Below are 23407 nucleotides of genomic sequence, written 5' to 3'. Positions count from 1 at the left end.
CATACAGCTTCAGCTAAGCCTGTACTTTACTAACTTCTTTGACTTGTCATCACACCAATTAGAGTGAGGTTCTGGCTGTAAGCAGAATTTTGGGCAAGAAGCTGGATGTAAACTTGGTCTTTCCAGGAGCTGGGTTTGGATTTGCTTTGGCTCGTAGAAAAGTCTTTGCGGCAGAAGTTACAATGAAGGAAACTAGAGGTTTTCCAGCACTACCTTCTCTATCCTAGCTCCCTGTAATGGCTTTCTGTTCTGTAGTTGGTCTAACTACCTTGCAATAAATCAATAACAGAAGTACAGAATAGCAGGACCTTTTAAATTTACGCTCCAGCTTGCTTAGTAATGCACTTATTTGGTTTTTTAAAAGTCTCAAATAATAGTTTATCACCACCTCATCCCTCCTTTTTTTTTTTTTCGTTTTTCTCTATTTTTCTTCTTGACCAAAGTGAATGAGCTTGAGGGGTGGGAGGTGTAAATCTGCCTTGACCTATTCCAGCAAGGAAATTATGATCTGTTGCAGAAGCCAAGGCTTTTTTCCCTCTTTGCCCCTACCGTGAGTTTCTGGGGCAGGGAACATGCGTGCTCAAACCCAAGGTTATTGTTCCTCTCGTTCTCCACATGGGTGTACTGTATAGATGGAAGTATTTTTAAGTGGCTCAGACATTAAAGGCTCTATGATAACCACAACAACGTGCAGTTAAATAATGAGCTGTTTGAAATGTCTAGTTAGTAAGTTGTGAGTTTGTTTCCTCTGAGAGTTCATTCAATTGCATTGAAGCTCCAGAATGGGAGAGACTGTAACAGTGGAGTCCAGTTTCTTGCTCTGTATCAGGCATGTATTTAATATCTTCATCAGTGACATAGACAGTGGGATTGAGTGCACCTTCAGCAAGTTTGCAGATGACACCAAGCTGAGTGGTGTGGCTGATTCATTAGAGGGATGGGATGCCATCCAGAGGGACCTGGACAGGCTTGAGGAGTGGGCCCATGTGAACCTCATGAAGTTCAACAATTAAAAAGACTGTTCATGTGAGCTGTTGTTAGTATGCATGTGCTTTCTTACATTGTTATAGTGTCTCACTTTATTTTCAATATTCAGTGAAGTAAACCAGTGAAGGTTCATTTTCTGTCTTCATCTTGCCTTTGTCTAAGCACATGATATACTGACCTAAACAAGCTAGTTTGCTGTACAAGCATAATAGTTTTATCCCTAAAAACATTAGTTTTCATCTTCATTTTTTAATAGTAGTTTATTGATTTTTATTAGAGGAGATATCAACACTACAGATTATTTTGCCCGGTCTGATTTTTCTTCTGTCATCTTGATTAATTATATTTGTCCACAGATCTGCGGTACTGGCTGCATAACATCTAAATATCTTTGTGACGTTAAGGCTTCTGTAAATGCCTTCAGAGTTTCTCAAGGCAGTACGTACACATATATGAGGATCCCAAGACGAGGTTCTGTCTATTAAGTTCTGTCTCCAGCCTATGAATAGCAAAATGAAGATAATACTGGGGCCAATATTTGGGCCAATATCTGAGTGTTTACTAACTTCAGAATCCAAGTAGAAATGCCTGCGAGTTTTAAGAACCTGCACTTCTTTTTCATTTCACTCGTAACAATCATTCTATCTTAACTATGTAGTTCCAGCTAGGAACTCAATATTAGTAATTATCTCTAAAATTTTGATATAATTCTTTTAATTAATTTTATTTTAAAAAGCAACTTCACTCACTATACTTTTCAGAACATCCAGATGCTGGGGAGAATTGTTTGTGCTTAGTGGGCTGCATTTCATTGTGGCTTATTGACTTCAGCTCAGCATGCCTGGGTAGTTTCCAGTTTGGAGCTAGGTTATGTCTGGGTGGCTTGGAGCACAGGATGAGTGGGTTTCCTTCTACTTAAAAAATTGCATGTCAGTCTACCCCTAAATGCTTTGCTGTCCTTCATAAAACCCTTTTCGTCTCTTACAGTTGCATGCCTTGTTTTACATTTAAAAATGTTCCCCTTTTGGGTGAAGTCCATAACAAAGTGTTTTGTATTTAAATTATGGGCATCTATACTAAAGCCCAAGAGAATCTTGTTGAATTTTGTTTCTTTTCAATAAGCATCATCTAGAGTAGATGTACAAATTCTATTCGTTCCTGGTGCTCAGAAGTTCCTGGTGCTCAGAAGTGAGATTGTTCATCTGGAACTAAGAGCAAGGGAATAAATCATAAGTATATATAGTACATTCATGATGCAATGTCTTGGTATATCAGCTTTGCTTAAGATACGATGCATTAATTATATAGAAGTTTCAAACACAGCATATTATGGTGTTAAACTAGATGCTGAGAACACTTGGTAAATTTGTTAGAGCCTATTTTTTTTTCCTCAATAACATGTATATAAGTTTGCAATACAATGTGGAGTTACCACAAGCTTCTCAATTCTTTTCAAAGCTGAATGATCATACGCAATCATCCACAATGCTAAATATAGCTCTTAACTTTCGAAGCTGAAATCTTCTATAAGGCTGTTACAGTAAGTGTTTATATGACTGGGAGTAAGTGTTCCTTCTTCCAAAACAGTAAGTCTAGAGCGCCTTCTAAATGTGGTGCCAGAGTTCTTCAGCAAGGAAGAAGTTGACTGAAAAGAGGTGCAGTGACTAATGGAATGGACAGAGGGAAACACAGCTTAGTTTTTCATGTTGCTTGTAGCCTGTCTGATTATTTGGTACCATGTTATCTTTCCACAGATTGTTAAACTGGCTGTTTATAGAATGCTTCCAAAAAACCTCCAGAGAAGAACTATGATGCAGAGGCTGCACCTTTTCCCAGAAGATGTGAGTAGTCACGCAATAACATTTTCATTCTTGTGTGCTTTGGAGGTGAAGAAGGAGTGTTAGCCGTAGCAAAACTCTTGTCATAAGAAGGTAAATTAAGAAAAATCAAGCTGATTCTTATTTATGTATCTAAATATAGTTGAAATGTTGATGCTTTTTTCTTTTGTCATAAAATTGTGAGATACAAGACGTGTGAGAGTTGTCTTCTGTATTTACGTCAAACACTTAGCATAAAGAATGCAGAAGCATTGACAAATTTTGGTCTGGATTTGGGTGGTGGTGGTGATGTTTTTTAAACAATCAAATAGCTAAGACAGTTCTGACCTGCCTCAGGTTATTCCAGAAGATATACAGAAGAATCTTCTACAAGAGATTCCTCAGCCACGTGAAGTCCCCAGGAGGTTAGATGAATATACACCAGAAGAAATTGCTGCCTTTCCAAAAGTTTGGACTCCGTAAGTATCTTAGATTATTATTTTTTTAAAGGATACTTTTGAAGTGACTGAATAGGTACTACATAGGCTCTCACATTATCAATAGGAGAAAGAAGTAATGATTTTTCTCTACATCATCTTTTTTTGGAGAGAGGTGGTCACTGCCACACATGGCAGTGTGCCCAGGTGGCCAAGAAAGCCAACGGCATCCTGGCTTGTATTAGAAATAGCGTGACCAGCAGAAGTAGGGAGGTGATTGTGCCCCTGTACTCAGCACTGGTGAGGCCACACCTCGAGTATTGTGTCCAGTTTTGGGCACCTCAATACAAGAGAGATATGGAGGTGCTGGAGCGAGTGCAGAGGAGGGCAACGAAGCTGGTGAAGGGCCTGGAGAATAAATCTTATGAAGAGCGGTTGAAGGAGCTGGGACTGTTTAGTATGAGGAAGAGGAGGCTGAGGGGAGACCTCATCACTCTCTACAGCTACTTGAAAGGACACTGTAGAGAGGTTGGTGCTGGTCTCTTCGCACAGGTAACTAATGACAGAACAAGAGGGAATGGCTTCAAGCTCCAACAGGGTAGGTTTAGACTGAACATTAGGGAAGAATTTTTCACAGAAAGAGTGGTTGGGCATTGGAATAGGCTTCGCAGGGGGGTGGTTGAGTCAGCATCCCTGGATGTGTTTAAGAGTCGTTTAGATGCGGTGTTGGGGGATATGATATAGGGGAGAACTTTGTAGTGTAGGGTAGATGGTTGGACTCGATGATCCCAAGGGTCTCTTCCAACCTGGATGATTCTATGATTCTATGATTCTATTAAAGCAAAGAACAGTCATATTAGAAGGGAGTGGTTGCTAAGTTTTTTGTATTTCTGGTATTTTTGTATTTTCTTGTAGTTTCTTTGAATGAGAAAACCTTTACTTCAAATCACATTTTCAACTCTTTACTTCATCAAAATGAGTTGGGTAGAAGATGAGTAAAAAGCTTCATTACTCTATTTGAGTTGTATGTGCTCTATAATATGCAACTATTGGCCATAGCCAAAGGAAACACCACGCGGCTCTGTGAGGGAATGATTCATTGCAGGGGGGAACCCTTCAGGTTTTCTCCAGAGGAAGGGAAAGAATTCTACTAAATTAGACCTCAGAGAGTGGATCTTTGGCAGAGAACATACCATCTGTTTATTTTGATAAATAGTTTCTTTTCCATGCGCAAAATCAGTCCCACAGTAGTTGTGTGGCATAGGAATTGAGTATTTGTGGTTTGCTTTATACCACCACATGCATTGAGTCAACCTGCTAGTGAAAATAATGTGTTACATTTGGGGCACTTTCAGATTAGTAGCAGTATGATTTTTCTTGTGCTTATTTTGGGAGTCCTGTTTAGGCTCAAGATCCCATTATAGTAGTCAACAGAGAAATTAATTTTGAAAGATTTTCCTGATTATTCTAATGAAATTCAAGAAAAAATGTAGCAAGTGGGAAGATGGCGAAGGGTGTAAATAAGCTAACACCAAGATGAACTTGATGGTCTGTCTCCAGTTAGATTACTAGTATTTCTGTAGTACTTTTTAAAAGCTTATGTTTCTCTTTGTCCTGTAAAAAAGTGTTTCTGTGTACTTAGTCCTACACTAGTCCTAGAAAATAGACCTGGTATGAGCCTCAAGTGGTCATCCTATTGAGTAGTTCCTCTGAACCAGATATTAGCCGCATGTGGACAAAGGTCAGCTGCTGAAATGGTAGTAGCAGCTTATTTCTCATGGGTCTTCCTAAGATACGGTCTCTCAGTTGTCTTGATAGTCGAGTGATCCCAGAATGGTCAGAGTTGGAAGAGACCTTTGGAAGTCATCTGGTCCAATCCCCCTGCTCAAGCATGGCCAGCTAGAGCTGGTTGCCCAGGACCATGTCCAGACTGTTTGTTAGTATCTCCAAGGATGGAGGCTCCTCAGCCTCCCTGGGCAACCTGTTCCAGTGCTCAGTTATCCTCATAGTAAAAAAAGTGTTTCCTGATGTTCAGACATTACGTCTTCTGTTTCATTAAGTCTTGTTCAAATCAGTAGGACTTCAAAGTGCCAGAACTGAACGGTTACTATTTTTACAGGAACATTTAATAGGTTCAGTGTAGAATTTCACATCCAGCTGATTGTAGAACACTATTAGAGACTGATCTGCAGCATCTACACGGTTTAGATTTGTAGCTATTAGTGACTAGATAGTAGCAAGCCTTATACAGTAGAAAAAAATAATTGTACAGTGTGAAACCAGTAACCCTCTTTCAAACAAAGGAAGCCTTTAAGTACAAAGAGAGGAGGCATTTTATGTATGAAGGTAAAGTTAATCTGGAGGAACAAAATTGGATTTGAATTAATGAAGATAAGGGGAAACTCACGCAAGAAGAATATTCTTAAATGGTCTGTCAGTAAAAACAGAAAGCAAATAATTTTTAGTGCACGGCCAAAACTGTTGGTATATTTTTAAAAGGGGCCTGATTCTTTTCGTTTACTAAAATTAATATTAAAGGGGGGGGTTGTGTTTTGCTTTGTTTTTTTTAAAAAGTAAATTAAACATTTTGAATTACAGCACGTATTTTCTCTGCATTACAAGGCATATGCAAATAAGGCCAGTTACCCTTCATAGGCAGCAGAGGTAGGGCAGCAGAGATATGTGGACAAGAGATGTAACTTTTCCAGAAAAAAAACTGGTAATAAGATAACATAAATGAACACTTGAGTAGGACCTTCTTGCAATTCAAAGGCAGAGTGTGCTCGTAATTCCTTTTATGGGCCAGCAGCTCTCACTGCTTAAGCCAGAACAATACAATTAAGAAATCCCAGGAATATATGTAGGACAAATGTCTGTATCCGTTTCGTGTGTATTTATAGGATTTGTATTCCTTTGAGGGGAAAACTGAGTAATGTGCCACTGTTCTGTCACATGTTTAACAGAAACCAAAATAGTGTTTTAGTGAAACTTCTTAACGTTAGTGAGCTTTTGCTTGCAGATCCTAGTAAGAGTGGGAGAAAGTCAGTCTGTGACATTTATCTCGTCTTAAGTCAAGTGAAAAAGCCTGCGTAGACCTCTGTATTTCTGTATAATGGATATTTGAGCTTGCACATCCACATACATAGTAGTCGTACTGAGTTTCACTGATTTTTGCATGTCAGAGACAGGATGAGACCTTTCATTTGTGTAGTATTTTTCTTCTGCTTTTAGTGATTGAACTTGGTGAAGCATGTGATGTCATGAGGGTTAACATGGCTACTAAAGATGCACACCATTTCTTTTGGGGTATTTTCCCTGTCTTGCAGTTAATGTGTAGGTTCTGAGTAAAAATTTTAAGTGAATTCAAAAAAGTGAAGTGTTTGGCCATCAGTGGCTTCTAAATATGGTTCTCCAGTTGTGACTCATGGCTCAGGAAGTTGTAAATATTGCTTTTCTGTTCTCAGGAACCACTAAGTCTTAGCTGAGGGATCAAGGATGAAGGTGGTTATCTACCATCTTGCCACTAGCCGCAGGGCTCATTACTGTAGTCGCTCTTGTAGTTCCAGCTTCATGTCCTGGCCTGCAACCAGACCATTGTGGATGCCAGATATTAGTGTCAAGTAGATGAGTTTTAATTTAACCTTCAGCTCGCTTCTCTGGCAGTTTTGATGTTCGGCAGAGTTTCCAGTTTGAAGTAATAAAGCTTTTCTTCCTGACTAAGGGAATAAATGTATCATGGTAATTCTCTAGCACTGAGAGTGCTATGGGGAGGAGGGCTTCATTGGGAAATAAAACACACAGAATTGACCAAATTTGGTAAAATAACTTTCTGATGTGATAAGTAAAGTACAGAAGTCTGTAGAAGGGGGCTTACAGTGAATTGTAGCAGTCACTGTTCTGATTAAAGTGCCAGATAGAGTGTCTGGGAATAGACAGCTTTGCACCAAAGGCACTAAAAGAAAGGCTGTGTGAATATCCAGCTGCAGTAGACTCTGCGTTCTGAACTTTTTCATTGTGCTTGAGCCCATGGAAGAGGTAGTGTTTGCATTTCTCCTTTCAAAGACTGTTGAAACAACAAAGATATAAATATTTACATTTTACATATTATCTAATAATGTCATCTTTTTAGAGGTGTATAGCAAAAGTTTCTTTTAAAAATGAGTCAAAGAAGGAACAAAATACTGTAGACAGCTTTGTTCAACAAACCAAAGACAAGTTAGTTAGCATAAATCTGATAAACTTTACAGTGTGATGTACCCAAAAAACCAGCTACCTGACATAAAAATTGTTTCAGAAGAGTTTTAACTGTAAAGGGAACATTGGCTGGTGTTTGGAATTTCCAAATATTGTAGGAATACAGGTGTATCTCAGAATGCAAAACTTTCTGTTTGGGTTCCTCGTCATTTTATTCTTCTCCAGCTGACAGGCTGCCCAGACAAGTTGTGGAGCCCCCAGCCTTGGAGATGCTCAGAACTTGACTGTACACATTCCTGAGCAACCTAATGTAAGGCTGAAGTTAGTCCCACTTTCAGTTGGGGAGGGGTGCAGATAACTTTTTGGGGTCTCTTCTGATGCAAGTTATTTTGTGGTTATTTATATATGATGAAAGTAAACCAACATAGATAGTAAAATAGATTAATATGTCAATAAACTGTGTTTAACAACCCAAATGTGTAGGTTGCTAGCAGCGTTAGTCCTGTTTGGCTTTTCCTTGGGCTGTTGTTTGTTACAAGGGACTTAGAAGTCTGCGTGAGAGCACACGGTGCTAAAATGAGTAGCCTTTTCTTGTCCCCTGTGACCTGCATTTAGGCTATAAAAGTCCTACATGTTTACTGTTGTGTACTTAGGTTCTGCAGAAGCTCATGGACCAATAGATAGCTTCCAAGCAGTAAAGAGTAGTCCCTACAATAAATCAGAAAATGCAGGATGCTGAAAAACTATAACTCTTTTTTTTTTTTTCTTCAGATGGTTTTAATAAGTCTTCCTGCCTTACAAGACTTTTTTTTTTTAATTATTATTTATCTTCCATGAAGTTCTGAACCTGCTGACCACTCTGTTTAACAAAGGAGAGAGGTTCTAAAGGGAATTAAATTCCTCTGAGAGTGATTAAAAAAAAAAAGGAGTTGGAGGGAGACACTCTTTGTGGAAGATCTTCTTTCTTTGAAAAAAAACAACAACATTAGTTCATATTAACCTTTTAAAAGTTGCTGTATCTTTTCATGGAAAAGACCAAATGAAAAGCATAGCTTGTGTAAAGGTATGTAAGGCTATAAAATACAGATAAACACAATTACAATGAGAAAATTAATCTTTAAGGTTTCGCGTTAATACTTACACCCAAGAAATGTACCTGACTCTATAAAAAATAGCTGTAAGACACGTACAGAATTTATATGAGAAGTTATTAGTATTAGGAGAAAAAGAGCCCTTTTCATTTTAATCTGAAGTTATACATAAACAATTTTCATTTGGAATGTGAATAGAACATGCTCAGTGTTGCTAATGATCTCATTGGAGTTCTTACCTATATTTTGTATCAAAATGTCTTGCTATAGATGTTTTCTCAAAGGCTATTTTGCTGGTAATTGGAAACCGACACACCATAGACAAACATACAATAGCCAAGTGGAATGCTAAAACAGAGAAATGTTTTTTAAGGAAAGCCCAGGCAGGGCTGGTGTGGAAACCTAGCAAATAGTTTGTTTTTCAGAGTGGAGAGCCTTCCGTCACCCCTCCTTCCACCACAGCAGAGTTCATGATCCGACATCAAGCAGGATCCTGCTCTATAAAAGTGGAAAATTAAATGTCAGCATATTTCCAGGGAGAGAGATTTTCATAGAATCAATAGAATGGTTTGGGTTGGAAGGGACCTTGAAAATCATCTAGTTCCAACCTCCTGCCATGGGCAGGGGCACCTCCCACTAGATCAGGTTGCTCAAAGCCCCGTCCAGCCTGGTCTTGAACGCTTCCAGGGATGGGGCATCCACAACTTCCCTGGACAACCTGTTCCAGTGTCTCACCAGAGTAAAAATTTTCTTTGAGTGTTCTTGCCTTTTATCCCTAACCTGAACCAATTGACTTCCCAAATTGTGCAGAGCTTCACTCTTAGATCCTTCACGGAGACATCTAAAAGAAGCATGGTGGAAAACCGTGTCGATACAGGAAAGTTAAATTATGTCTTTTCCAGACACATTCAGAGGGGAGAAAGATCAAAAACCAGTTCCTTTGACTGAGTTTGATTTTGTAGCTTCTTACCATGAATGAAACTATTATTTCTAGTGTGTTTGAAGTTTAAGATTATATGTCTTTTAAATGAGTTTTAAACAGAAATAATCACAGAATTTGCCAGTCACATATGACTAAGCAAACAGTTCTGTTCCGTAAAAGCAAGGATACATCAGATTCATGTGTAATTTTTTCTGTTACATACTGTTTTAAAGTTGTTTAACTGTCTGGGTCTATATATGTTTTTAGACAGTTTTAAAGGCAGGAAATTGTTTTTGAAGAAGTATTTAAATAAGAATGTCACCAAATATATAGAACAGCAGCTCTGTGTTGTTCCAGTTAGATGGATGCATTCCTGAGAGTTTCCCTGAAGAAAGTGGAGCCGTCTGATTTCCAGGGACGCGCTGGGGCTGGTGCTGGTGTGCATACTGGGCGCCTGTTCCACTGCCAGCCTTCACAGGAGCTCCCCTCGGGCCAGACAGCCTCTCGCTTGTCTTCCTCGGGAAAAACGTCCTTGAACACTTTTGACGTTTTTAAAACTTGATGTATTGTAAACTCTGACATTTGGTTTAAGAAAACCAAACACCTTTTTAATGTTTATTTTTCTGAGTAACTTGCCTGACTCCTGGCCCCCATCCGTACATCCTGCTTTGAGGCAGGGGGTTGCGGAACCTGGTCTGAAGTCGTAATTTTGTTTTGGCTGAACAGCACGGGCTGGGCAGGGTCCTGGTATTGACAGTGAGTGTCACCCCCATGGCACGGCACACAGGTTCTTGGTAGTTCATCAGCAACATTTTGTGGCTTCGAAAGCAGAGAATTACAATATTCTTGGGAAGAAAAATTTGTAGGTGATGGAAAACAAGCATGTCAGACAGCTAGGAACCACAGATGGCTCTGATAATCCTCTTATACATCCAGTGCTGATGATACAGTGGTCGTAACTTCCAGTTCTTCCCCAGCTTCATGTTCCTTAAAGTCAGCCTTGCCAACCTCGGGCAACCCAAAGCTTGCTGCTGATGTTCCTAGCAAACAAATTTGTAGGCGTTGGTAAACAGAAGGGGTTTTGGATTAAGAGATCTTCTCAGCCACAGTTGCCCTTTCTGTTTGGTGTCTTTCAAGATAATGGCAACAGTAGTTGTCTTGCCCAATTCCACAGTTTCTCGTGTAAGTTTCTATTTTTAGTCAAATTATTTCTGGGATTTAGTAGTAACAGAGCTGAAGGAGCAGCCAGAAATATCCTGGATGTGCCGCTGAAATGATGTTATAAACAGTACTTTTATAAAAGTAAGATGCTGGCAGTTTATTTTATGAAGTTTTTTTTGTCAGTTAATTTCCCCGTATAACTTTACAGGGAACCAACACCAAAATCCACCTCACACTATATCGGATACAAAAATGATATTTGGAGTATTTCCAGTGATTTGCTGTGTTACAAAGATTATGACTTGCAGTTAATACCAAATTTGTATAATGCTTTTTGTTCTGCAATGAAATATAAGGTATAATAAATTGAAAATTGAGGGGTCGTTACTCCAGCTGTAGGGAGAAGCTCAGAAAGAAGACCACAGAGATTTCCTCCAAAAATGGTGAGGTCTTGAGCAATTTTTATACGGACCATCTTGAGTTTATTCACGAGCCTTTAAAAATTCTGTGCCGAAATAAACATACTCCAGCCATTTTCTTAGTTCCAGTTTAGTTGCAGCGTGTCTGCAGCTTTTTGGGGTTTGAGTTGTGGTTTTAGCGCGTCTCCTGTCACAGTGCTTGGTTCTTATCTTGGGCCATGGGGTGCTTCTGGACTAGGAATCAGCACTGCCCTCCAACCTGGGTGCTCATCTCCTCCCACAAAGAAGGGCTGGCGTGTATCAGTGTTCAGAGAAGAGGTGGCCAACACAAACTTCTGTGAAAGACTTGAGCCGGTCTTACTTTTTCCTAAAACCAGAAACTGTATAAACCAGGAAAAAGCTGTCCTGCCAATACAGCCCAATCCTGTTCCAATGTACTCTTCGAGGAATCCCTCTGGAAGTTCATTTTCTGTGGCTTTTTGGTTCTTAGTAGGAATTCCAGTAACTAACTGGAGATCATTAACCCCCACTGAAATCTGGGAACTATCATTGGTAACTTTTTTTTTTTTTTAAATAGTAAGGGCATAAAAATATCTCATGATTTTTTGTAGAATTTAACAGAAGTATTGAAGATAACTTGGGTCTCACATTTCAGGCTACCATAGCTGCATCCCATGGTCAAAAAGCCACACAGATACTTGAGAAGAAAATTCCTGTCCTCTACATAAGGTTTTAACCATAGGTAGCAACTGGATACTGATCAAGAACGGTCATCTTAAAAATCTGACAAGTTCATGTTTAGATTGTTTAGCCTGTTAAAATGAATTACTGGCTTTTCTCTAGCATGCGTAAAACACACCAGTGCTACTGATTCTCATGCCCTTTACCTGGGGGCAGCTTACAGTGTAGCTAAAACTAGAGTTGAAGGTAAGAGGTTTAATAAATGGGTAACTGGGCACTTTCACTTCAGCTGTCTGAAGAGGCTACTTTCCCTTTCCCCTAAAATGTGGATCTCGTATGCAAGAATAGAAACTAAATTAATGGGAATTAGACAAGAAATATGAGAATGGTTGTATATGGTAGTGTTGAACTACTTGCCCAGATGAAATTAGAATTAGATTATTTTTTAATTGCTCTTTTATAAATGTCTAGATTTGCTTTTTTCACTTTTGGTGCTGACAGTAAGTCTGGAAAACATTTCACCATTCCTTTACCCACTTCTCTGTTTATTTGAAGAATAACGTAATTCTTTGGACAAAGCCAAGGGTACAGTGCTGTTCTTTGTACAGTCCTACAGTTTTTAGCACAATATATCACTTAAAGAAAACCCTTTCATTTGCAAAAAGCATTATCTTGCTGAGATGAAGGTTACATGTACATTGCATTGATTTACCTTTAAATCATTTTATAACCAGAATTCTTATAATCCAGGTCAAAATCTGGGATTGACAGTAATTTTTCATTAGTTCAGTTCAGTTTTGCTTAATTTGTTTTTAGGGAAATTGGGGTTCTAACAAGTTTATTTTAAATTGTAATAAGCCATTCTTGCTTTCATTAAGAGTACCTAAATGCATATTAGCATTGGTTTAGATAATGTTTAAATCAAGTTAAAACCAGTGCTAGTTTTATGGAGAAAAAACCCAACAAAATGTAGTCAAGGACCACAAAAGATTTCTCTGAAGCTCTGTGTATGCAGGAAAGGGTTAGTCACTGCAGCTGTACTGGCATAACAGTATCAGCAAAGCCACCTTTTCTGACTCTCTTTTGTTACTAAGTGTAGCTTCTGTTACTGTGGTTTATTGTCCAAGTGGAATAAGTTATACTTGCAGAAATGCTTTTTAGGCAAGCTGATAGTCTGCCCAAGAACTACTGCAATGTGAAAAAGATTCTTTTGCCCCCAAGCAGAGCAAGTTCATGGTTTAGTATAGGCCACGGGGGTTATTGGAAATTTAATGATAGTTTAAATATCATTAGCTGTTTCACTGATTATTTTACCAGAGCCATAGAGCTACCCTGGGATAGTAGGTACATCTTGAGTAGAAAAACGATTCAGCTCCCCCCCCAGCTCCAGACTCTGTTGGTATTTGAGTATAACCGCATAATTTGGTTTTACAGAGAATGATGGCCATGTCTAATCCTTGGTTTTTGATTTACTAGTGTGATTAGTCAAACAGATGAAATGTATTCAGAGATCCCCTTTAGCTATAGTGCACTTACCTAATAGCTATTGACTTTGGCACAACTTGCAAAGTGTACCTGAAAACTATATATATTCCTCTTGTTTCGGAGTTTACAGTAAATTTTGGCTCTGTGTTGAAGTCTGTCTTTTAAGTTTGTCTATAAAAATGAATCTTAAGATACTCAAAATTTTATAGTTGTATTCATAAATTAACCTTAAGAAGTATGCCAGATAGACGGCAGATTTCATGCTATGTGTATTGTGCAACAGTTTTATATAAAAACAAGTTATTTGGAATCTTTTGTTGTAAAAGAAGGCTAAGGAATACCTATTGTCATTAATAAACGGACATGAAAGATGAGCCGTAGAATTATCCCGCGTAAGAAGCCGACTGTCATCAGTTAGCAATAATCCCACATTCCTGTGATTACAGTTTCCATAAACATGAAGAAGAGCACTACAGTAATACAGATCCGGTGTGCCTGCTGCCTCGGAGTAACTGATCATAGACTGGCTGAGGGCTAGGTACTTAGTGGCGTGATCAATCCACAAGATCTTTTCACTATTTGGTCTTCCCCTATCTGTCGTCTTCTGTTAGAAACTGTGTTGTTTATAAACTCTCCTAAAAGACACATTTATGAGCCAGTGGATATCATTGGTTACCTACTTAACAAATTTGGAGGTAATCTAGAAGTACTTTAACACTAATTAAACTACATTTCTTTGTGTGTTTTAGTTTTTCAGCCAAGTTAGGAGAGATTTTATCCCTGTTGTTACTTGAACTTCTTGAAATCTGTGTAGGAAAATCACGCAGAGCTTCTGTAAAACTATACAGTCACCCTGAAGACTCGTTCAGCTGTTTGGGGAACACTTCACTGTTCTGCAGGAAACAGAGTGGATAAAAAGAAAAAAAAAAAAAGCCAGTGGAAAAAAGTCCATCATAGCAGCCACAGACCTAAAATCCTCTGGCATGAGTTGCTCTTAAAACATTTTGATAACTGTAAGTTAAAACTGATACTTTTTTCTTTTTTTTTTTTTTTTTGATGGATAACCCATGCAAGTGGTAAACCTACCAGACATGAAATTTTTCAAATAATAGGGAGCATTGCACAGACTGTGAATGGAAGAGACGGATGTGCCTTTCATACCGGATGGTTATTAATTTTTATGGGGTTTTTAATGCATCTGGAGTGGTTTTTCTCATTCATGGAAGCAGTGATATCTTAACAGAATTCTAAGCCTGTCCTTTTCAACTTTTGCTCTTGTACCGCTGCTTTCATCTTTTTGTCAGTTTATTAGTGTGCAGCATTAGTCAGCCTGAAGGCGCTGACCTTTCACAGCGCTGATGCAAGGTTAAATCCTTTCTCAACACTCATCGTTATTGCTGGGGAGATTGCAGAACGTAGGGGGAGCTCTTGCTCTCTGGGTCACGTTCTCCAATGTTGAGATAATTGCCTGCAGGTGAGAGAGAAATGCAATTTGAGGTCTTCAAAGCTTCCAAACCAGGTGTGCATCACTGAGTCAAGAGCAGGTATTGACAGGTCACTTCTTCTGCAGCATTGACGCTCTTATTCCTTGGCAGAGGCAGCTTTGAAACTATTAGTTAGCAATCATGAAGACAGGCTTGCAAGCACACAAAAATGACTGTAGAAACTCCATTAAATTTGACTTTGTGTAATTTCTTTTGAAGTGCCTCGGTCAATGCAACCTAACAATAAAACTATTCTGAGTAGAAATTGTTCTTGGAGAGATGATTATCCAGTATTTTTGAGCTTGAAAGACCATATGGTCATGTCATCAAATGCTGTTTTATCAGCAGCATGTGGTTGAAAAAAATAGGCAGGTGTGTTACCTTTTTTGGAAGAAGAGAGAAGAGCAACATCCATTATAAATTATATTGTTATAGGTAATCCCAAAGCATTTAGAAATTCTAAGAAACAGAATAATTTGGGCTAAAATAGGTAGAAGTACTACCTACTAGTACTACTTTGAAGAAGTATTCTGAGTTACTAAAAAAGAAGAGAAAATATTTGAAAGGATTGTCTAAAAATCAAAATGCTGTAAAGGATTGTAAAATAACTTCTTTACGTATAAAATAGATGGTGTCATGTATTACTCTAGAGCCTTAACCTTATTATTTTTTAGAGGCAAGTAATGCTATTTTCCATCTGTCTGCTGTAAGGACTGTATTACAAGGTGTTCTCTCACTCGGCTAGAAATAAGGTGATGAAGTTGGCTTATGTATTTTTGAAATCGAGATAGTTGCAGTATAACGCAGACTGGTGATTACTTAGATTTGGCCTTCACAGGGTAACACCGCCACCCCTTATTTTATTTTTTCTGTGGCTGTTTTGCCTCCACAAAACATTGCTAGGCAAAGGGAAACATCTTTGCTGGAATGTGCTGACAAGAATTTAATAAAGATGGAACTGTGAAGCAAGTCTGTTCAGACTTGATGGAAATAAATACTCACTCCAGGAGTTGAAAATTGAACACATTTAACTCTTGGAAAGGGTCTCTGTTCCGTCCACTTTGACAGGAAAAGTGCCCTAGGAAGAGTGCATTTCACATCATACTGAAAAAGAGTGTTGAATATTATGAGGAGGGGGGGTCCTATCATAGTTGCAACTATGCAAGTAGGTCTTTTTGCACTGTTAGTTTCTGTTTGCCATCTGAGATACTCAGAGGCTGAGGTCATAGCTTCATGAGCGTTTCTTCTGGCAAAAAGGCTGGTTTAAGTATTGTCCGTTGCTTTTCCTGCCTTTCCATTCTGCTTGCGTAGTAATGGAATAAAGAGACTCGTCGAACTGACCTAGGTTAAAGATAACCTTGCTTTATGCAGCTGCGAGAAGTGGTGTACGTTAGAGTTGGTGGGGGTTGTTAGGGAATAGGCTTAAGTTATTCTTCTTCTAACATGTATGATCACCAGACTTCAGTATTACTTTAGCATGGGTAGTTTAAGCTCCATTTGGAATAAATCTTTACTTAAAGTACTCTGGGGAAGCCCTGCCTTTCATCACTGACTTTAGATACTCACCTCTTGGCTTGAAGATGACTTGAAGGTACTTACCTCCTTAGGCTAAAGTTTGCCGTTGTGAATTCTGTCTTCAGTGCCTGTGCAGATTTCACACAGCTACAGTTTAGTCTGAAAAGAATTCTAACTGCATCATTACAAACCAGTTAGTTGGAAGGGACGTCTGGAAGTCATCTGATCCAACCCCTCGGCTCAAGCATGGCCAGCTAGAGCTGCTTGCCCAGGACCGCGTCCAGACAGCTTTTGAGTATCTCCAGGGATGGAGACTCCACAACCTTCCTGGGCAATCTGCTCCAGTGCTCCGTCAACCTCATAATAAAGAAGTGGTTCCTGATGTTCAGACGGTACATCCTGTGTTTCAGTTTGCACCCATTGCCTCTGGTCCTGTCACTGGGCATCCCTGAAAAAAGCCTCGCTTCATCCTCTTTGCACCTGCCCTTCAGGTATTTACGTACTTGGATGAGATCCCCCTGAGCCTTCTGCTCTCCAGGCAGACCAGTCACAGCTCTCTCAGACTTTCCTCATATATGAGCTGCTCCAGTCCCATAATGATCTTTGTGGCCCTTTGTTAGACTCTCCAGTGTGCCCATGTCTGTCTTGTACTGGGGAGCCCAGAACTGGACAAAGTACTCCAGCTGTGGCCTCACCAATGCTGAGTAGAGGGGAAAGATCACCTCCCTTGACCTGCTGGCAATACTTGGCCTAATCCAGCCCAGGGTACTATTCTGCAAGGGCACGTTTCTGGCTCTTGTTCAACTTGGTGTCCACCAGGACCCCTGAAACATTTCTAGGTGAATGGTATCTGAAGAATTTTGCACATCTGAATTATCCCCTCCAAGTAATCTCTTGAGTTCGTTAATATAGCTGAATGGCTCTAATTTTGAGAAAGAATAAGTCAGTTTTGTGTTTCAGTGAGATTTCACAAATTGCTGTAATTTTATTAATCACTAAAAATACCCTGGATGTATAGGGTGTCTTCAGAATCCCTTACATTTAGCACATAATTTCTGAGAGTTTAAATAGCTGTCTCATTTGCTCCTTATTTCCACCAACATTTTGCATATCCTGTTGCGTGTTGTAGGTGCAGCCTTTAACAGTTTGTTCACGAGCGGATGGTTTATCCTTTATACGCAGTGTACAGTGAGCCCGTTATTTTCATCGCTTTCAAATAATAGGTATGAAAAGAATATCCAGATTCACAAAGCCTTATAATAAGGATGTTCGGGTCCTTTATCTTTAAAATATGAAACGAACTTCTCTTAATTTTATAAATCAGTTGTCGCGTTCCTCTCTCTGCTCTGCTGAGCATGGAATCCTGCAGGCTGAGAGTCTTCACAGGCCACAGGTAGCTCTCGGATCCCTTTCTTGGAGATGGCACTGTGTTTGGTAACTCTTGTGCTGAAAATCATCTGTGGTATCGAGCCAGGCAGAACTGGCTTCCCACCATTTTCCTTTTAACATTTTATTCAGACTCTGTAGATATCTTGAATAAGTTATAAAGTGGCAGGTCAGCAAGTTGAGAACTTCTGTTTACTAATCTCGACATCTTTTTAGAGAACGATATATTGAAGTATTTTTCAGTGAAGGTGGTCTTTATTATCTCGTTTTCCATTTTGAAATTAATAATAACATTTCAGTCTTGTTAACCTGCCTTCAGTTCTGTTTTCTCTTACACTCTGAATAACTTGTTTTCTGAATAAATACTATGCAAGGTTTTATTCTGCTTTCTACTGCATCGTAAACAGGCAAACCAACTGCAGTATTTTTAACTATATGATTTATAATATAGTATATGCAACAGTGGTATTACTGCTGTCGGGGATGGAGCTTCTCTGATGCAGGAGTTATGGTGGAGGCTAAGAAGACACAAACCCTAGGTGCATATAGCTGGGATTTTGATGTTTTATGGAGGCATTTGGCTTGTTACTTAATGCGACTTTGTATCAGAAATGTTATTTTTTCCTGCATGCACATTCACTCCTGATACTGTAGTGTTTCTCTCTATTATAGACGGGATTAACACTTGCTGAAATTACGACCATTAACAGCTGTCACTGCTCAAGAGAAAAGAATAGCAATTCTTTTCAAAAAGAACGTAAATTCAAAGCTATTTAGAAATTTGACGTATCTGAGTAGAAAAGCTTGGTAGAGTACTGGTTTACAAAGAGGTGTGCTCAGGTATATGTGTGAGAGAAATCAGGTTATAAAATAGACTGAACCAGACCTACTGCGCCTCTTGAGAAAATCTTAGCCCATGTTTGAGGGTTTGCTTTGACCTCAGTCTCATTTCTTCGAGTGGGCTACTGAGCAAAAAAGTTACAGTTCCCCTGTAAATGGGAAAACTGTCTTGGTCCATTTGATTTCTTCAGTGTACAAGCGTGTAGGGCTGGTATCTGAATCAAAAGACAACATTTATGTAGAATACCTTAATTCTGCAGAGTTTTGGGAAGAAGGAAGCGCCAGCAGTTACAGTGGGGACCACTAAGAACCTTTGGTTTTCCATAGCAAAAACTGATCCCATGAATTTGTACCTATGTGGAAGTTTACCTGTTTTGTGTTCAGTGACTGTGGATTGTCAGAATTTTACAGCAACTGTTTTCTTTTTCTGATATCTGTGAGTATGCAAAAAAAAAAACCCAAAAAACCCCAAAAAACCAAAAGGGAGAATTTAAGAGATTTAAAATCTGTAATCAGAGCTTAGGATCAGTTCTTTGTTAAGAGAGGGAAGCACTGAGAGGCAGGGCATAATTGGATGTTAATTGCCTAGAATTCACTGGACTGTGTTTTAGTGCTTTTTATGCGCAGTATAAAGTGTTAGTGGGACAAATATTTTTTTCCATGTTTTGGTGGCAGACATCTGCTGCACAGACTAATGCTGCACGTTTTCAGTGAACCCGTAGTACTTTGCCTTTCAGCATAGATTTCAGAGATGCTAGTTCCCACATTTTGCCTCCTGTTTCCCCTTGTCTTGGAGCCTGCTCTCAATATACAGCAAAATTATTTTTTTCCCAAAAAATGTTCCCTAAAAAAAAAAGAGGCTATGTGAAGTCTTGCCTTTGGGTGAATTTCTGAACCATGTCTTCTAGGAGATATAATTTCCTTTGTTCCAAATGTGTAATCTCGGTGCTTTGCTGAGGAAGAAGAGAAAGCACTGCCATCAAAGACCACCACTCTTGCAAGGATTTATGTCACTTATCAATGAGCAGTTATCCATTGGTGTTCTCAAGTAGTTAATAATTCTCTCTGAGTGGACAAGGTTTTTGTGCGTTCCTAGTCTTTGTCTGACAAAATATTTATAACACTTTTGCCAAAGGCAGTGTTTTTCAAGGCTTAGCTTTCCTAGTGCCAAGGACTCTTTAAAAGCGGAGATTGTGGCCTCCAAAAGCCAAGTACTAGTAGGCATAAAAGCCTACTGTGGCAGTAGAAAAGGCTTTAAGAACTTTTGTATTTGTTCACACAAGTGTCTCAGTGTAGAAAATTCTGCCTTTAAGCTTCATTAACTTTGTAAGACGGCAAACTAAGAGTCCAATGTTTTATGCATTTAAGACAAGTGTTAAGTTTGAGATACAAATAGCTAGCAAGGAAAAAAAAAAAAAAGAAAAATTGGATTTTTACCCAAGAACAAAGTCCTGTGAGCTCTCTAGCTTTGCAGTGCTCCACTGTAACCTGAGATTGAAGTTTTAACTGTGCCGTTCAAAGACAAATGCAAAATCCTTTGAGCAATGTGCAAGTGGATGAGTAATAACTATAAGCTGCAAGACAATGATGTCTTTACCGTGTTGCATCTCTATAATCTTTCGGCACTGGTCTAGGATGGATGCAGTGGTAAAATTTCTGCAAAGTCTCACTGCTCAAAATCCTGCTCTCTTAAGACACCACAAACAGTGTGATATAATGAAATATATGTTGTGGTATGCAGGGGTGAGATCAGAGTAACAGAATGTGGAATATTTCTGAGGACTGAAGTCCAGGACTGTAGGAACCATGACTTGACTGTCTCGTGCGTTCTCAAATGTTGAGTATGTTCAAGTTCAGCATTAAGCAAGTATGTAAACAAGGGGTATGGTGCTTACAGAAGTTCTTTCGTGCACAAAAGATACAAGTCCAAATGTTAATACAGAATATGCCATTTAAATGGGAAACAAAGAAGCTTTGATACATTACAGCATGAACAATCGTTCGTCTTTAGAGTTGTTCTTTAAAATTCATACAATCATCAAATTTTATAGGATACACTTGAAATAGCAGAGACTGAATTCCAGAGTGGCTTTACCATAAGATCCTACAGGCTTGTACAAGAATTGCAGGACTGACTTCACTTTGCAGTGCTGGTGGTTGAAAAACGCTGGATCTGCAACATACAATTTTAACGACTAATGAAGTATTATATTTCTGTACGGCGTCTCTGCAGCCATCTAAACTCTCTGTCCCCAGTGCAAGCCCCCTGCTTCCACTGATACCTGCTTTTAATCTGCACTGATGAACAAAATTAGTGATAAAATTTACCACCATTGTAAATTTAACTTGGTTTATAGTTGTGGATTGCAGCTTTTCCTGTATTCCAGACTTTGTTTTCATTCAGCTTCACAGCAAATGCACTGACCTGGCGTTCCATTACACGGTTACAAAACCTTTGTCACTACATCTCGTGTTTAATTCTAGTGAAAATTGAACTTCTCTTCAGGACCTGTGGGGGATGTAGACTGGCTTCTAGCCCTCAAACTTGGCATTCTTCTAAAAAACGTGATCTAGTCTGATCCTGTGCGTGGTAGGTTCGGGGACAGCGTGGTTTCTCCAGCCGGTGGCTGTGCGACAGGCTGAGTGACATACGCTTGAGTAGGAAATTGCAGAGGATTACAAACAGCCGTCTGTTGTCTGAATGTTTTCCACATTTGCCGTCCGAGCAGAAGGGATTGCACAACCTTTAAGAGTCAAAGTATTTTTTTCTTTAAGTCGTTGGTTTTAGTTACTCTAGTAGTGTTGTGGGGAGTAGGCTGGTAACTTAAAACTTGCCATTTTATGCACAGGTTGTTTTTTTTTAAACTGGAGATAAATTAATGCTAGTGTTTAGAGTGAGACTGCGTTCAGTTAAAGATACTCTTCTGTTTTGCTTAGGAAAGCAGGAGTGGGTCGTAAGAAACACCTTGACCCAACTCTGTAAATTCATAGAGGTCTTAGTAATCTTTGATTAGTTCTGCCTTTTTAATGTAATCCAGAAAACATCCATCAGCACAAAAACTCAAGCACCAGAATAAGGAAATAAAAATAGTTACAGCTGTTACTGCATCCTTCAAGCAAAGCCACTGCAGTTTCCATATATTTCCTTAACAAAGCGCCTTTCTGGTTTGTTTTTTTTCCCCAGACCTAAAGATTTTCGAAGGAAATAATAACAGCAAAGGAAGAAAAACGGCCATCGGGAATGACTCTCCTCCTTGAAAAAAAAGTCATCTAACGTGGAGGCATCTGTGTATCTCAGTCAACTCTTCTGTACAGAATGCTTTTGGCAAGTGTTAATAAACTTTATTTGGAAAGATTGTTAAAATTAACGTATTTGAAACAGCCAAGAATAGATATTATATTGTTAATACCACCAGTACTCTCTGTTGTATGATCTGGTATTTGTTAATTACATTTGTTTTAATACTATTATTAAAGAATTGATATATTTTTAAGGAATATTTACATCTCATGGAAACAGTGCATTGTTTACTGAAATGAAGTATCTCACTCTGAAAGCTGCATAACTTGAATTCCATGAGGTAAGAGCGGTGAATAATGGTCACGGAGCTGCCACAACAGCACGCTGCCGGTAAATAATCTGATTTGCTTTCCTGGTAAAAGAGGTGATCCATCCTTACAAGCTTGATGAGTGAGAGAATGCCAGTCTTAGTTCAGAAAAAGGGAATTGTTCATGGAGACCTCACTCTCTCTTTGGGGATGTAAAAAAACCAACTAGTGGCCTGAGCTGTTTATTACTCCTGTAACTGATTGTGCGGTTCTTCTGAAGGTCTTTTCTGGAATGCTGAGGGTATATCCCATGTGAAGCCAACGGTGAGGTTTCACTGAATGCACGTCTGTGCAGGCCTGCGCTTTCCTTGTCTTTCTGGGTGAATGTACCCACTGAAGTTACTGTGCTGGGGCTGAGAAGAATCAAACTTCCAGAGCTAAATTACACACTAGAAAAACAGAGCTCTTCAGAGGAATTGATGCAGGTACCAGACACACGTGCGGGCATACTCTGGTCTTCTTGGAGATAAGAGAACCCTTATTAAATGGTGCATCTTGGAGGAATGAGGAGGTGAGATTTGTGATGGTCATTTTTTATGTGCTGTGGGAGTTTATCTCGCAGTCTTCAGCAACCTTCTACAAAGGGTTTTTCTGCACAAGATGCTTTGCTCATCATTTCGCCTGTTCGTTATGACCAAAGAGGTATTTGGTCACCGACCATCGTTTTTCATCCTGAGGCTTTGGCCGACTCTTGGTGTGGAGTGCCATATGGTGTGCTTGCGACACCCAAAATGAAGCCAAGGGGGAATCAGTGTATGCTTACAGAGGGCCTCTTTGCTGCAGGGAGAAAGATTGCAGCATTTCACAGTGTCTGGAGTTTCTTGGATGCTGGAAAAGTGACGTTTCGCTCCCAACAGATCATAGTGCTGGAATACTGCAGAGCAGCAAGGAGAGCATCAGTGTCAGAGGTGATACTGTCTGCTAGATTGCACCCAAACAGCAAACCGTGGTGGTGGGAAAGGTGTACCTCCAGGAACTGCATAATGAACAGAATGAAAGCTACTTTGGAAAAAATAATCTTGCTGGTTTTCAGACTCTTGTTAGGCTGCTCTGCACTTGAATCTCCAGTGTGCTGAATGACAGCAGCGAGGTTGACTCTTCTCCACTTTCTACCTGCTTAACAGTATCAAGTATATTCCTGATACTATTTCATTCTTGACACGGTGATGTTACGTGATTGTCAGCAGGCGACTTGGTATCTGTAACGTTCCGTCTGCCTAAGAAAGCTCTTTAACAAAGAGCTTATTGAAATAACAGACACAGAAGCGGATCGTATGGGGACACTCTTCCTTTTTTCCCCCCTCTTAAGCCCAAATCTGATTTTGATTCAAGTCACAGGATCATGCCTTCCTTAAAGCATGTATTAAAGAATGAAGCAG

The 23407-nt window shown here is 39.3% G+C and overlaps 1 protein-coding gene across 1 annotated transcript in view; it reads left to right on the top strand.

Moving 5' to 3' along the window:
* The window catches only part of MRPL13 (mitochondrial ribosomal protein L13), a 33703-nt gene extending 11169 nt beyond the window's left edge, over positions 1-22534 (top strand). The window contains exons 5-7 of the mRNA XM_074145507.1: positions 2742-2828; positions 3162-3283; positions 21604-22534. Coding sequence (XP_074001608.1) covers positions 2742-2828; positions 3162-3283; positions 21604-21628 — 234 coding nt within the window. The 3' untranslated portion in view covers positions 21629-22534. The remainder of the gene's footprint in view (positions 1-2741; positions 2829-3161; positions 3284-21603) is intronic.
* The last annotated feature ends 873 nt before the right edge of the window (positions 22535-23407 follow it).

This window comes from Numenius arquata, chromosome 3, assembly GCF_964106895.1.
Source record: "Numenius arquata chromosome 3, bNumArq3.hap1.1, whole genome shotgun sequence".
NCBI lineage: Eukaryota > Metazoa > Chordata > Aves > Charadriiformes > Scolopacidae > Numenius > Numenius arquata.
The sequence above is the reverse complement of the archived record's forward strand: the minus strand, read 5'-3'. Positions and strand labels throughout refer to the sequence as shown.